The sequence below is a fragment of the Dipodomys merriami genome, unplaced genomic scaffold (genome assembly GCF_024711535.1).
Source record: "Dipodomys merriami isolate MVZ:Mamm:240054 unplaced genomic scaffold, mDipMer1.0.p SCAF_5, whole genome shotgun sequence".
Lineage (NCBI taxonomy): Eukaryota > Metazoa > Chordata > Mammalia > Rodentia > Heteromyidae > Dipodomys > Dipodomys merriami.
In genome coordinates this window covers 25,490,635-25,506,413 of record NW_027206068.1, presented here as the reverse complement: position 1 = coordinate 25,506,413, position 15,779 = coordinate 25,490,635, and the positions used below count along the sequence as shown (strand labels likewise).

The 15,779-nt window shown below is 45.2% G+C and overlaps 1 protein-coding gene across 1 annotated transcript in view; it reads right to left on the bottom strand.

Moving 5' to 3' along the window:
• Positions 1-15,779, bottom strand: part of Lamb1 (laminin subunit beta 1) — a 74,359-nt gene that overhangs the window by 11,766 nt on the left and 46,814 nt on the right. The window contains exons 25-26 of the mRNA XM_069996222.1: positions 5,052-5,421; positions 316-500 (exon numbers count right to left, since the gene is read on the bottom strand). Coding sequence (XP_069852323.1) covers positions 316-500; positions 5,052-5,421 — 555 coding nt within the window. The remainder of the gene's footprint in view (positions 1-315; positions 501-5,051; positions 5,422-15,779) is intronic.

The following is a 15,779-nucleotide window of genomic DNA, read 5'->3' as shown; positions in this document are numbered from 1 at the left end:
ACAATTTGATACTTTAATTATTCAAAAGAGTCTTTCCAAGGAAGGCCAGAGAGCTGAAACACAAGCTGGAAAAATTAGAACATGGATCTAAACTACCACTTGCCCTGTGGGACTGTGGCTATGTCTCTTGGTTGTACTGTGTTGCAAGTGACAAATTAGTACCACAGGAAATTGTGCCTCATCTGTGTCACAAGACTCAATAAGCAAACGTTTTAACACTATTAGAATATATTCTTTAGGTTATTCATTTTATTAAAAGGGTAGACCATAAAATCCTTTGTCCAGAATTGAAGGTTCTATGTAAGAAATGCTCACCTCGAATATCTGAGTTTTTGATAAATTCTAGTTGTTCAGAAAGTTCACTGACAGTCTTGTCCAGGCTTTTTGCTTCTGCCTGAAGGAGGTCCAGTTCCCCAGCTGTGCTATTGTTTTGTGAAGCTGTGTCAGCTAATTTTACTTCTACTTGAGACATCTTTTCTGTAATGTCTTTGGTTAGTTTCCTGTAAAAAGAACAATAAGCTTATTGATGTAAAATAAAACCAAAGAAGCTAAAGTCTAATTTTTTACTTTTTGTTTTCTTTTTGAGGCATGGACTTGCTTTGTAGTCTAGTCTAGCCTTGAACTTAGAATCATCCTGCTTTTCACTTCCTGAGAGTTAGAATTATGGGAATTTGCCACCACACACACACACACACACACACACACACACACACACACACACACACACACACACACTCATTTTTATACTTTCTACTAACATTGTAGTCATTTTCTGTGATTTCAAATCAGTGCAGCGGTATGTAACAATTCTATCTTGAAGTGCTGATTTGGGTCTTATAAGGGAACCGATATCTCATCATTTGTCTTTCATTTACAACTGAAGAAAACCACAGAGGAACACTCTGCTGTGATAGTAATGGGTGACCATGGCAGGGCAGGATTCCAAGCTCTGCAGTAACCAGCTCAGGCCAGGTGGGCTTCGGGCTCATACGTAACCAGCTGCAAGCCCACAGAATCCACAAAGACTGAGACAGAGAGGACTCCTGTGTGGAGCTATGCCCCTAACCCCCTGCCAGAAATGTTCTTCTCTGAACCTCAGGATCTCCTTCAAGATAGAACATGTAGAGAGGAGGCCTGTAGCCCACCATGAAGACAGAGAGCCACCCAACCAGCTCTGCAGACACTCCCTGCTCCAAGCAGTTCCATCAAAGAAGCCTCCTCGCCCTAAGAAGTGAAAGTGATCATTCACTGGGAATGAAACAAAGCTTTCATAATATTGCCTTTGGAATCCAAATGCAGCTCATTATCCTCTTCATCTCTGTCTATAGAGTACAAGGTGTCTGTAAATTATAAGAAATTCATATTTGATGGGCTGGGAAGGTGGCTCAGTGGTAGAGTGCTTGCCTTGCATGCCTGAGGCCCTGGGTTTGATTCTGCAGCACCACATAAGCAAAAAGAAAAAAGCCCGAAGTGGCGCTGTGGCTCAAGTAGTAGAGTGCTAGCCTTGAGCTGAAGAGCTGAGGGACAGCGCCCAGGCCCAGAGTTCAGGCCCCACGACCGGACTCCCCCCCCCCAAAAAAAGAAATTCATATTTGAGAAGACCGTACCTCAAGGACCTAACTGCACCTGAATGAATAGAATTGTCCTTCTAGGAATATGACAGTCATATAAAACCAGGGAAAATGACCCATCATGGTAGCAGGTTTGTTGTCTAGCTACTCATGAGGCTCAGGTAGGAAGATCACTCAAACCTAAAAAGTTGGGGCTAGCCTGGGCACCACAGTGAGACTGTTTCTTAATAAGAAACACACACTGAAGTTGGGGACTTAGCTCAGTGGAAGAGTACTTGCCCAAGGCCCAGAGTTCGGTCCTCGGTTCTGCAAACAGACACAGACACAGACACATAGACACACAGACACACAGACACAGACACAGACACACACACACACACACACACACATACGCATGCACACATGACCAGAAAATGTTGAAGACTTGAGGGGGTCATTATAAAAATATTATTTGAATCTGAGATAACACATGCATGTTGCAGCCAAAGAATAAGCACTTAATGAGGTCATCTAGTTCGGTAGGTTTAATTAGTTTATACTCAATTACTTTTTTCCTGAGGCTTCTTCTTTAGTATTTGTTGTTGTTGTTTTCAGTGTTTGGCTTTTATTATTTGTTAACTCTAAGGTCTCAACAATTATTACAATACTAAAAAACAAAACCTAGCATTGTACTTTTTATTTTTTTCTCCCCCAGCAGTAGGACCAAACTCAGTGTCTGATGTATGCTAGACAAATGCTCACCACTAGGCTACACTATATTTTGCATATATATATATATATATATATATATACTTTTTTTTTTTTTTGTCGGTCGTGGGGCTTGAACTCTGAGCCTGGGCGCTATCCCTCAGCTCTTCAGCTCAAGGCGAGTGCTCTACCACTTGAGCTACAGTGCCACTTCGATTTTCTGGTGGTTTATTGGAGATAGGAGTCTCACGGTCTCTCCTGCCCGGGCTGGCTTTGAACCGCGATCCTCAGATCTCAGCCTCCTGAGTAGCTAGGATTACAGGCGTGAGCCACCAGCGCCCGGCTGTATTTTGTATATTTTTTGTATATTTTTTATATTTTTACGTAAGGCTACTCTAGATCCTAAAACACGTATAACCCCCAAGGTTATGTTGTAGCAAAGGACAATGAAGTTAATTTTCCTGAGATGATTACAATTACAATCTTCCTTATAAACTGTGAAGGTGGAAACAGACTTGTCTCTGGAATGTCATCTGCTCACAGGCTCTCCAAGGTCATCAAACTTTTTAATTCTGCCAGAGGTACAGGAGACCCAGGCCAAGAATCATTTCCTAAAGGACTTGCAGTCAGAACACAACCTCCTGAGCCTTGCTACACATGTAAAAAGGCTGAGTTCTTAATGAACTTAGGTAACTCCTAATTAAACTCATTAGTGCTCCACATCAGACATTTCCTAACATCTTGATGAACCACAATCATAGTACTGGGCATGAATCCTGAGACTTAAAGACAAAGGACCAGTTAAATACAGTCAAGAAGAGTTTGGGAAGGACAGGCATGTGAACTACTGATATCAGTGTTTCCTTTTCAGACATCAAGATGGACAATCTATCTGGCTTCTTAGGGATGCTGGTTAAGCCAAGAGTGGTAATGCTAGCAACTTGGGAGGCAGAGATGAAGAAAAGGTTATGGTTCAAGGCCAGCTTGAATAAAAAGAAGGTTGCCAGACTCCATGTCAGCCAAAGGCTGGGCATCATGGTACCTGCCAGTTACTCCCAGCTACAGGGAAAGCATAATGAATGGTTCAATGTAGTGGCACATGTATGTCATCCCAGTGACAAGGAAGATCACAGCCAAGACATAAAGTGAGATCTTCGTGGAAAATAACACAAAAAAGAAGCTGGAGGTGTGGCTCAAAGTCTGGCCTTGGTTTCAATCCCCAGTATTACCTCTTACCTTGAAGAACAACAACAAAAAGACAGACTCTAATGAAAGTCTGTTGTCCTGAAGTGAAGCAGCCTGCTCTTCCCTTCCTAGAAAGGGAGTGTGCCAGAAGACCCCCACAGCAGCAGACAAAAACAGCTGGTGCCCCAGCTGTTCCTGTTCTGTCCTACAGCTCCTTGGTCTTGCCATGCTAGTTTTTGCCAGTGGGAGCTGGAATGTTTGAGGATAGGAAAAGGGCTGGGAGAAAGGGTAAAAAAAGGATTTTGAGAAGTTTGGCATCTCAGTTCTTCCTCTTTGTAGACCAGCCTTCTAGTGGCCTAGACTAGCCTCAAATTCATGATTCTTCTGTCTCTCCCTCCCAAGCACTGGCATTAGAGGTATATGCTGCCTGACTCAGATAATTCTCTATGACCTGTCAAAAATTACTACTACCCAATCAGAGAAAAAAATATCCAGACAAATGGCTAGGAAGATTTTTCATGGTAAAGATTTTATCTATCAATCTATCTATCCATCTATCTTCTGTAATTTATTTAGCAGTTACAGAGGCTTGAACACAGGGCCTTGTACATCCTGGGCAGCACTCCTACCACTTGAGCCATACCTCCAATCCTTTTGCTTTTAGTGTTTTTTGTTTGTTTGTCTATTTGTTTTTTTGAGATAGGCTCTCCCAAATTTCAACCTACCTCGCTCTACCTCTTGGGTAGTTGAGATTCCAAGCATGAATCATGGCACTAGGCCCTGAAAGTTTTGACTTAGATGAATGAAGTATTGGTCTAGTGGACTAATTGGCTGAACAGCAAAAATTTGTTGGAATCTATTTGTGATGATGCAATTTTACTAGTAGTAGCAATACTTCTAAAAACAACAACTTAGATTTACAATGTTTTTGTTTGTCCATGATTTTGTAACTGTGCTATCATTTGAGAGGTTACTCCTGTGTCATTCTGTGCAATTAAATGGCCCCTCCAGAGGAGAGAGAAGAGTTCATTCAAGTCTACAAACCTAGCATACTTCTGAGACTCAATTAGGGATCTTCTGTCCCAGACCAGCGTTCATTCTAACTTACCGCCTCAGTATTATTCACGAGGATGAACACCTGAACCAAACACATATACATTCTATACCACAGGCTCCAGATTCTTGGTTCCCACTGATGTGAGACCTTTTCATTCACTCACCCAAGAACTCCCAATTAAGACTGCTCGGAAATAGCACCCCAGAGTCTGTTTTCACTCACAGAACTAAATAAACCCAATGGAAACCATATGGCAGGAAATCTTGGCTGTTTAAAAGAGGCACTCATGCCTGTAATCCTAGCTACTCAGGAGGCTGAGACTTGAGGATCAAAGTACAAAGCCAGCCTGGGCAGGAAAATCTGTGAGACTCTTATCTCCAATTAACCATCAGAAAACTGGAAGTGGCACTTTGGCTCAAAGTGGTAGAGCATTATCCTTGAGCAAAAGAACTTAGAGACAATGCCCAGGCTCTGAGTTCAAACTCCAAAACTAGAAAAAAAAAAGTCAAAAATACATTGTTGACTTGTTTCTGATTCTCCTGACTACTTACTCGGCTTCCTCAAAGAGATGTCCGATATTTTTCAGTGGCTCTGCTGCTGGGTTCTGGGCCAGGATGTCTTCTATCTCTTGAACCTTCTTCTCCACCGAGTCTACAATCTCCCGGTAAGGCCCGATCACGCCACTGATCTTCAAGGCCTTGGCCTTCTCTAGGAACCTGTGGGTCCTGTTGGCCAGCTCAGTGATAATCACGTCCCAGAGAGCAAAGCACTGGTGGCAGGGTGTGCAGTCAGGGAAGACCCCTGAGTAGCCCCGAGTGCACTTGTCACAGCGTGGGCCCTCAACACCCTCCACACAGACACACTGGCCCGTGGTCTGGTCACACTGCGGTGTCTCGATGCCCCGGGGGTCACAGTCACAGGCTAGAAGAGAAAGAGGGATGCTCGTTGACCTGCTCAATCACAAGCCTCAAGGACAAGATCTGGCATTTAACGTCCTCTGTAAGTGTTAACAGCAGGAAGGCCTCAACAAAGCAGAGACCATTTATTCTGGGAGAGACTGCAGAGGTTTCCTCTAATGCATAGCCTCAACCTCTTCTTAACATGAAAAGTAATCATTTAAAATGAACGATCATTTTCTGAATACTTACTCTAGTCCAGACATCTTAAAACTGTTTTACCTGCATCATTTCATTGAACCTCTCAGCTACCCTAGGGGATGGGTATGTGAGAAAAGTGGTGTCTCAGGGCTGGGAAGGTGGCTCAGTGGTAGAGCGCTTGCCTTGCATGCCTGAGGCCCTGGGTTCGATTCCTCAGCACCATATAAGCAAAAAGAAAAAAGCCGGAAGTGGTGCTGTGGCTCAAGTGGTAGAGCGCTAGCCTTGAGCTGAAGAGCTGAGGGACAGCGCCCAGGCCCAGAGTTCAGGCCCCACAACCGGACCCAAAAAAAAAAAAAAAAAAAAGTGGTGTCTCAGCCCAGGTGTCACAGGAAGGAAAAGGCCAAGTCAGGTGTCTGATCCGGTGCTCAGCATCTCTAACCTCTGTCTGAACCTCTGTCCCCACCTGTTCCCTCCCCTGCCTCCTCTTCCCTCCCCTTCACAACAGGTCATCCGGACAATCCAGGTCCCCCTCGGAGGCTCTGAGCCATCTGGTAGATGATACAACACAAAAGAACACCCTAAGACCCCTGACTCTATCAGGTCACAACACAAGCAGTGAGGACCTGGTAAAATGCAGTACACCTGATCAAAAGAAAAGTAAATATGGAAGAAATGCTAGAAATTAAACCGCATCATTTAAAGGCTTTTACTCCATATAATCTACCAGTGGAGGTCTACCACCTGGACACCCAGCCTAACACTATACGCACAGACTCATTAAATGTCAGCCATTCGGGCCCAAGCTCTCATTTACCCAGCTTAGCTATTAGCATTATATGCACAGACAAATGACCCAGGGCAAAACAATACCTGGTACAGGGTACGACAGCCAACAGGCCAACGGCAATAACTGACAATTATTATAATGTGTATGTGTGTGAATCCTGGCTTAAGAGTTCCAAATCTTGGGGTTGGAGGCATGGCTCGGGGGGTAGAGTGCTGGCCAATGAGCGAAAGCCTCAAATACCCACTTCATATCCTGGTCTTGAACAAAGGGGGAAAAAAAGTCCCAAATCTTGCGTGGCGGAATGATTTTTCTTTCAACATTTGTCATGTGATAGTATTGACTGCATCTGAATAAGGAAAGGTCTAAACACACACATCTCTGGCCCTAAAACCATGCTGGGAAAAGGTATGAAATAAATATACTTTTTTTTCTTTCTTTTTTTGGGGGGGAATGGGGGGGAATCCGGTCGTGGGGCCTGAACTCTGGGCCTGGGCACTGTCCCTCAGCTCCTCAGCTCAAGGCTAGCACTCTACCACTTGAGCCACAGCGCTAACTTCTGGCTTTTTTTTTTTTTTTCTGCTTATGTGGTGCTGAGAAATCAAACCCAGGGCCTCAGGCATGCAAGGCAAGCGTTCTACCACTGAGCCACCTTCTCAGCCCTGAAATAAATATACTTTCTTTTCCTAACAATACTGTGGAGTACCAAAACAGGGACAGGATTTTAACCATGAAGCTTCAAGCACAGCAAGCACTTGGTTTGTTTTTTTGTTTTTGTTTTTTTTTGGTCGGTGGTAGGGCTTGAAGTCAGGGCCTGGGGGCTGTCCCTGAGCTTTTTCTGTTCAAGTCTAGCACTCTAACACTCTGAGCCACAGCATCCCCTCCCTGATGGATGTTTTACTAGCACCTTCCACGCCCTGCAGGGAAGGCAGTGTCCTATCCAGAGGTCCCTGATTACATTCCCACTGGAGTTTAGAATGTTCCAGTCCTGAACCTTTAGGATTATAAAACATACTATTGCTTAGTGTCTTTAGTTTTCAAACCTAACTTTGGGATTTCCGTCCAAGTACTTCAGTCAAGTCCTACAAAGGTTTATATGTGGCTCATGGCTGGCACAAGGGATGCATGTATACACTAAATTCATCATTAATTTCTCTGATGACTTCCATTTATTTCACTACTAAACACACGCACACACACATCTTGCTCTCATTCTGTCACAGCTTTGGGAGAAACACTACCCAACCCCCAGCCCTTTAGGATAGTTTTTTCACCCTAGGTTTTAGGAGACAGATAAGGCTTCCCTCCTTTTATCTGGGCACTGTAGAGCTTTGATAATTACCAGATGGCAATGGGCAGTTCAGCCAAATGCGCAACATTCCTTTCCTTCAAGTAAGAAGTTAATGATCCCTGGAACCTGCGCTCAGAGCCGAGCTCTGCTGTGGGTGCACTGCACCACTGTACCAGAACGCATCAGACTTCCATTTCAGATGGAAGCTGGGAACTGCTAACGCTCCTCTGAACAAGGGCTTCCATCTCTGCCTATTGAATTTCCAGAATGGTCTCTCTTGGGGCCTTCTGGGTGATGAGCCACAGATAACCACATTTATAACTCTGTGAAAAGATACCTCCCACCCTGGAGTATGTTCAGTGAAACTCTTAAATTTACCTGGCTAAAGCCAAGAGGTCGGGTCACACCTGCAACTTAAAACTTCATGGGTGCTAGCATTATGAAGGAAATTCTCCAGTCACCTCTTGCACCACTGGGATGGAGACCCAAAGATCTGTACACCAACCTTACAGGCTGAGGCTGAGCAGGCCCCACGGGAGCCTTCTCTCCTGGAGCTCAGTGCTGCCTTCACAGGTGGGATCACAGGGCAGAGAAGCAAAAACTTTCTTTGGGAAGGAGAGGGCATATAGCAAAGCTGTTGCTTTCTCATTCAGATGAACAAATCATAAGGTTAAAAAACAGCATTTTGGGGGAGGCTGAGGTAGGAGGGTCATAAATTTAAGACCCACCTGGACTACATAGAGTCTGTCTGAAGAGGAAGAGGAGGAGGAGGAGGAGGAGGAGGAGGAGGAAGAGGAGGTCTGGGGAAGGTAGCTCAGTGGTAGAGTGCTTGCCTCACAAGCATGAGGCCCTGGGTTCAATTCCTCAGCACCACATAAGCAGAAAAAGCTGGAAGTGGTACTGTGGCTCAAGTGGTAGAGTGCTAGCCTTGAGCTGAAGAGCTGAGGGACAGCGCCCAGGCCCAGAGTTCAAGCCCCATGACTGACAAAAAAAAAAAAAAAGCCAGGCAATCCTAGCCACTCAGGAAGCTAAGATGTGAGGATCATGGTTAAAAGCCAGTCCGGATAGAAAACTCCATGATACTTATCTCCAATTAACCACCAAAAAACCAGACATGCCACTGTGGCTCAAAGTGATAGAGTGCTACCTTTGAGCAAAAAAGCTCAGAGACAGTGCCCAGGCCCTGAGTTCAAGCCCTATCTCTGATGGGGGGGGGCAGAGAGCCTCCAGTATTTTTTTTGGGGGGGGGGTCCGGTCATGAGGCCTGAACTCCGGGCCTGGGTGCTGTCCCTCAGCTCTTCAGCTCAAGGCTAGCGCTCTACCACTTGAGCCACAGCGCCACTTCCGGTTTTTTTCTTTTTGCTTATATGGTGCTGAGGAATCGAACTCAGGGCCTCTGGCATGCAAGGCATGCGCTCTACCACTGAGCCACCTTCCCAGCCCGCCTCCAGTATTTTTTAAATGAGACATGCTCATTTTAATTTGTCACATAATGAATTATATTTTCAGTGAGACATGGTAATCCAATGTGAAGAATCACAAGTTCAAGGCCAGCACAGGCAACACAGGGAGACCCTTCCTCAAATAACAAAATAGGCAAGATGACTTATAACCGTAATCCTAGCTACTCAGAAGTTGGAGACCAGGAGGACTGCAGTCTGAGGCCAGTCAGAAGAAAGAGTTTACTTGACTCAATATCTTAACCAATCATCCCAGCTCAGTGGGATGTATAAATAGATAGATCAGTTTGCCCCAATTGGGCAACAAGAGCAAGACCCAATTTGAAAATTAATGAAAGCAAGAAAAGCTGGAGGCCTGTGTCAAATGGAGTTAACACCTGCCTGCCAAGTATGAAGCCCCGAGTCCAAACCCCAGTACTACAACACAAAGAATTACATTTGTATTTGCAAATGTGTTCTCTGGTCTGCAGTCATTACATTTCCTCCATGTTTACTGGTTTCTCATTTAGTTTTTTTTTTTTTTTTTTTTTTTTTTTTTTTTTGTGGGTCGTGAGGCCCGAACTCTGGGCCTGGGCGCTGTCCTTCAGCTCTTCAGCTCAAGGCTAGCGCTCTACCACGAGCCACAGTGCCACTTCCGGCTTTTTTCATTTTTGCTTATGTGGTGCTGAGGAATCGAACCCAGGACCTCAGGCATGCAAGGCAAGCGCTCTACCACTGAGCCATCTTCCCAGCCCCTACTGGTTTCTCATTTAAAGCATGACTCCTAAGAGGAAGGTACATGAAGAATATGGCACCCATTTTTAAAATGTTGAGGCTCACATAGCCAGGTGCCAGTGGTTCACACTTGTCATCCTAACTACTCACGAGGCTGAGATCTGAGGATTGAGGTTCAAAAACCAGCCTGGGCAGTTAAGTCCATGACACTCTTACCTCCAACTAACCACCAAAAAGCCGGAAATGGAGTTGTGGCTCAAGTAGTGCAGTATAAGCCTTACATGAGAAAAGCCAAACGAGAGCTTGAGGCCCTAAGTTCAAGCCTCAGTACTGGCATGTAGAAAAAAAGATATTGTAAAGGATATGGAGGCTCAGAGGAAAAACACCAGCAAGTCAATGTCAGAATGGGAAACTGGATATTGCTATTTCTGGACAGCTAATGCCCCTGCTTTCCTTTGCCCTTCCCTCTCTCCTCTAGACCTCCAGTGGTCTGAACAAAGGCCATGCAGTTAAAGCTTTTCACAATCCAGTGACAGCAAACTTCCCCATGACTCCAGCTGAGACTGTTTCCTCAGGGTACTTTCCACAGCCTTGCTGCTACTTGTCCTTATTGTCCTCTAGCTAGGACAGCAATTTCCTCTACATACCAGCTGTTAATGAAGAGCTACAGGCCTGTGGAAAGGACAAGGGAGCCTGGGCCCCCAGGCCTGGCCTCAGATCCCAACTGTCTCCACATTCTAATAGTATGTCTTTAGGCTAATCACTAGACCTCTGAATCTGAGATTAATCAACAGAAACTGGAGGTTATATTTACCCCGTGCGCTGTCTGTTACTAGCATAGAATGTATATAATGCCTTCAAGTACTTAGCACTGAGCAGATTCTCGAAATGGCAGTAAAGACAACTTTACCATGTAGCCTCTCCTAACGACTCCTGCTCCCCACTCCTACCCTCCTCTACGACCCATCAAGCTCTGGGGACATCCATTTCAGGCTCTGTTATCAAGTGATGATAACTTACATATTCTTTCCTCCAAAAAGCCTAGCCTCCTGGTCCCACCCAACTGTGCACAATGGTCAGTCAGTGTGGAGTTAATTTTCCACTTTTCTACCAGAAACTGAGCACTGCCTTGGGACTGAGCCTCCGGTACCAGGCTACCTACTGCCACGCGCTGCCCAGACCTTGCCTTTAAACATCATGCATTGCTTTGGTCAACAGGACTTGCTCAGGGGCCAAAAATGTCTGCAGATACTGTACATTTCCATTTCACCAAAAGCAAAAAATCAAAAATACTTTTAATCTCTTTTTTTGTCAGTTGTGGGGCTTGAACTCTGGGCCTGAACGCTGTCCCTCAGCTCTTCAGCTCAAGACGAGTGCTCTACCGCTTGAGCCACAACACCACTTCCTACTTTTAATCTCTTACTCGTGGTTTTCCTTTTTCTGACAGTCTCTCCTGCTCCTTCCCCTTTCAGACTCAGGGCTAGGCCTTCAAGCATGGAGGGAAAGCTGGAGGGTGACTATGGTTTCTCCTGCAGAACCAAGCTCCTGTCTGCTGAGGGGTCAAGATCCAAAGAGTAGATACTTTAGGCTTTATGGGCCATTGTGTCTCGGTTATGACTACTGAACTGTGACACTGCAGCACAAAGGCAGACTGATAGGATACATGACCTATCAACTACCAAAGCTCCATTCGTCAGCATGGCATGGGCAGTGGGCTGCAAAGGCCCTCTGTCTGGGGCACATATTCTGTTACTAGGGTTATAGAAGACATAGACAAAATGTACTCTTCCATGCGTGTGTGTGCATGCGCATGCTCTAACTCTGGGGCTTGAACTCAGGGCCTAGGCACTGTCTTTTAGCCTTTTTTTTTTTTTGCTGAAGGCTAGTGTTCTACCACATTAGCCATAGCTCTACTTCTTTTTGGTGCTTGATTGGATTTAACAGTCTCTGGATGTGTCTTTCTAGGTTGGCTTCAAAGCATGATCTTCAGATCTCAGCTACCTTCTAAGGTGTTAGAATTACAGGTATAAGCCACCCATCCCTGGCTAAGATTTATTACTCTCAACAATAGAACTAATGATTCTCCAAAGACTCAAATGAAGCTTGACTTCCTGAATCAGGTGGAAATAAAGGGAAACTCTGGTGATTGTGCAAGAAATCCAACCTCAAGGAAAGAACACAGACGTGCTATGAATGTGTGGCAAAGGAACGCACTGTGGTTTTCTACTAAAGAAATCTGAGATGAGACACAAACACTGTGGGAAAGTGGCCCCTGCCCAGAGCCTCCCCTATGCCTCTCAGTTACACTTTCCTGGATTGAAACACTGGGCTTTGCAAAGAGCCAGGGCCCTGCATGGAAACTATACCCTCCCTCTGCCAGCTCTGACATTCCCCCTGTGACCCCTGGCCTTCTGCGGGGCACAATGCACAGCTCCAGGCTACATTTTCCCCAGCACACTCAGTGCTGAGTGGATGAGATTCTCTGTCACCCAGCACAGTGGTGGCTTGTTCAGACTCAGCACAATCCGCCAAGAGCCCCAACCCGCCTGGACAAGAGGAACATTCAACCATTTGTGAGTTGGAGGCTCAATTCATTTGTCTTTTACGTAATTGCATTTCTTTTCCATAAGAAGAGCACTTGGCTATGAGTGAAGTCTTTCTATAAGCATATTGTTTGCTAGACGGCACCAGAAAGGTCTAAATCCGTACCCTCCAAATGAGCCATTTCAACTGAAAATAGATCTGGCAATTCATTACGCAATTCGAGATTTTTTTATGCTCTTTTCCTGTACTCATCTAATTTCAGATGCCATTTCTTGTCCTTGCTGATCTTTGGACCTTGTCTTTCAAGTTCTAATCCTCCCATTGAGAAGTCCTCTCCAATCCAGAGTCCCCATTTTGTCTCCTATGGTGCCCTTTCTCTGCCCTCTCCACCCTCACAGCCAGGCTGGGTCCTGCTCCGACCCCATGTAGTCTGCCCAAGGCCTTCAGGCCAGTGATGAATCCCCCATTGTTAACTCAGTTCTCTCTGTTTGGATACACTCTAGGTTGAACTTCCTCTGGGCCAGTGGCCTATGGGGGTTGAGAGCCTGCCTTAGGCACTGTTGGACATTTATCACCCTTGACTCCTGGGTGCCAGGGGCCTGAAGCATCAGCTCATCGTGGTGACAACTTGAATGCTCCGAAGCTCCAAACTCCCACAGGCCCTGCCCCGGTCAGCCAGTGTGAACACAGGAGAGGTCGTGGAGACCTTCCCATCCAAGACAGGCAGGCTTTTATAACTTCAAACTGCCGGTTACCAAGTAGGGCCCATACCTTGATGTTAGATTGTAACACTTAAGAGGAAAGGGGTTTGCTGGTCCTCACTTAAGAAAAAAAAAAGTGAAGTTGAAAAGATAGCATAATTTAGTAGAGAAGCAAGAGAAGAGGACCCTACATCTAGAACCTTTATATCTCTGGGGCATCTGTCCTTGAACCCCAATCCTTAGAGAAGCCTATGATATCACCAAAGGGCTTGAAACTGGTTTCTGTTTGTTGTTGTTTTGTGTGTTTTTTGCTGGTTAGAGGTATTTGGAGCGATATTATAACTCAGATCATGAGGATCATGCATATAAAAAGATCTGATACTATATCTTAACAGGCTGATTCTACATCTGTTTAAGGACTGGATTCAGAACAACTGCTTTGTGTGAGCTCGGGTGGGCTGGGCCAGTGAGCAGGGCCTCTGTGCTCTCCATGCTAGAACCCAGCACAGGCCCAGAACCTGCTCTCTGCTGAGGGATCTCAGGACCTGCTCTGTGCTGGGAGATCCCCATCTGCCACCTGTCTGCTGCCCTGTGCCTGTAGAGACCCAGGCAGCACAATGGGAACGACATAGAGCCTGAAGAATCGTTGTCATTCCTTCACAACTAAAGTCTCATGAGCCTAAAGAGAGAAAAAGGAAACGCTGAAGGGAGAAGAAGAGGAATGGACATGGCAAATTTGAACACTTTTTCTGGCAGAATACTTTTGGTCTTGTGCTGTCTGCTGGTTATCATTTTCAAGTGTGATACGCTGACCTTTTCTCTAGTTAAAAAATGACCAGAAAGTTGGCGAACATCCATGCAATGAATGCACCTCAGTCTTCAAAGTTTCTGAAACAAGATCTAACTTTTGACCTAAACAAGTTGACACTGGGGTCCATAAGTCACAATGTCTCTAGCAGATGTAGAGGCCAAAGTTTAAAGGAAAGAACAATTTCCCTGATTGACTGCCTCCGGGCAGCAGCTTTTCGGGTGAACAAAGCTAAGATGTCTGACCTTCTGGTCAGACAGCTCTGGAAACCCAGGCCTTTCTGCCAATCTCACAAGAGACAGAACCAGGATGTAGGTGAGGATGAGCTCTTAACTGGAGAAAAACGGGACAAAGGTCATCACAGGATTGAGAAGTTAAACAGAATAGAGACAGGGTCTGGGAGAAATCGTATTTTAGGAAGTGTTTTCTTTTGGGAGACATATCACTTAGAGCAATGGATCCACTGAATGACGTGATCTTGTCGTGGAAGTGAGAGGTCAAACCTCACTCAGAACCTGCCTCTGTACTGCAGACTGAAGTACAAACCCTCCTTGCTCTGCTACAACTGAGAATACACATCACACACAACTTTCTCTCGTCTTGCCAACTGCTACCAGTTTTCTTGAAGTTAAAGATCATGGCTTCTAGATTCTACAGGGACTAATTAATGAGTTGCTCACTTGAAGAGTACTGTTATTAATCATTGCATCCAAAAGAGCAAAAAAGACAGTAAATTTAGAGTACCACAGCAAACTACAAATTCATATGTGCAATGAAGAAAATCAAACAAAGAGTACTGAAGAAATTAGTTGCGGGGTGTGGTCATGCACACCTGTAATCCTAGCAGGTGATGAGGAAGATTACAATTTGTGGGCAGCCTGGGCAAAAAGTTAGTGAGACCCCCAACTCTACCACTCCGGGTGTCTTAGAGCAAATTTTTAGTCCCAGCTAAGTGGAAGGGGGAAGATCAGGGTCTGAAGCCTGCCCTGGTAAAAAATGCGAGGCCTTATCTGAAAAGTAACTAAAGCAAAAAGGGCTGGGAGTGAGACTCAAATCAACTCAAGTGGGAGAGTGCATGAGGCCCTGAGTTCCAACACCATCACCACAAAAACAAAAGAAACATATTAAATCTTTGCCACAATTGCTTATTTAAGATGTGAAAAACAGTATTCCAGGTTAGTAAGTTAAAAAAAAAGTTGCAGTGGTATAAGAATTAAGCCACCCTTACAGTTCATACATCCTGTGTGTATGCTGGTCCTTAGGCTTTAACTCAGCGCCTGGGTGCTCTCCTTGAGCTTTTTTGGTTAAGCACTCACCTGAGTCATAGCTCTACTTCCTTCTGGCTTTTTTTGGTAATAATTAGAGATCAGAATCTCTTGGAACTTTTCTGCTCAGATTACTCAGATCTCAGCCTCCTGAATAGTTAGGATTATAGGCATGAACCACTGGCAACCTGCCCGGTTTGGTTTTTTTGAGACAGGATCTCACTATGCAACTCAGGATAGCCCCAAACTCCTGATCCTCCTGTCTCGGACTCCCAAATGCTGGGATTATAGAAACAGACCACAACATTACATTTTTGCTAAGAAACTGTGTAGTTCTTGCAGTCTAAGTGAGAATCTGGGCGTAACAAACTTGGAGCTCCGGCTATGTATTTCCTTTGTCATGCATGAAGACCCCACAACAGCCTGTCCAGTTCTCACTGTTGTGGGCCTCATGTTAATGAATGAATGCATGCCAACTGCTCAGAGCCTGCCCAATCCACCAGAATCCAACAGCGTTACTAGACCAGCCATTTCTTTCTGCTCTACTGCCAAGCCACAAAATACTGTTTGGGGGACAGAGATCAAATTCCAGCAATGCACTGCTTGTATTTTCCC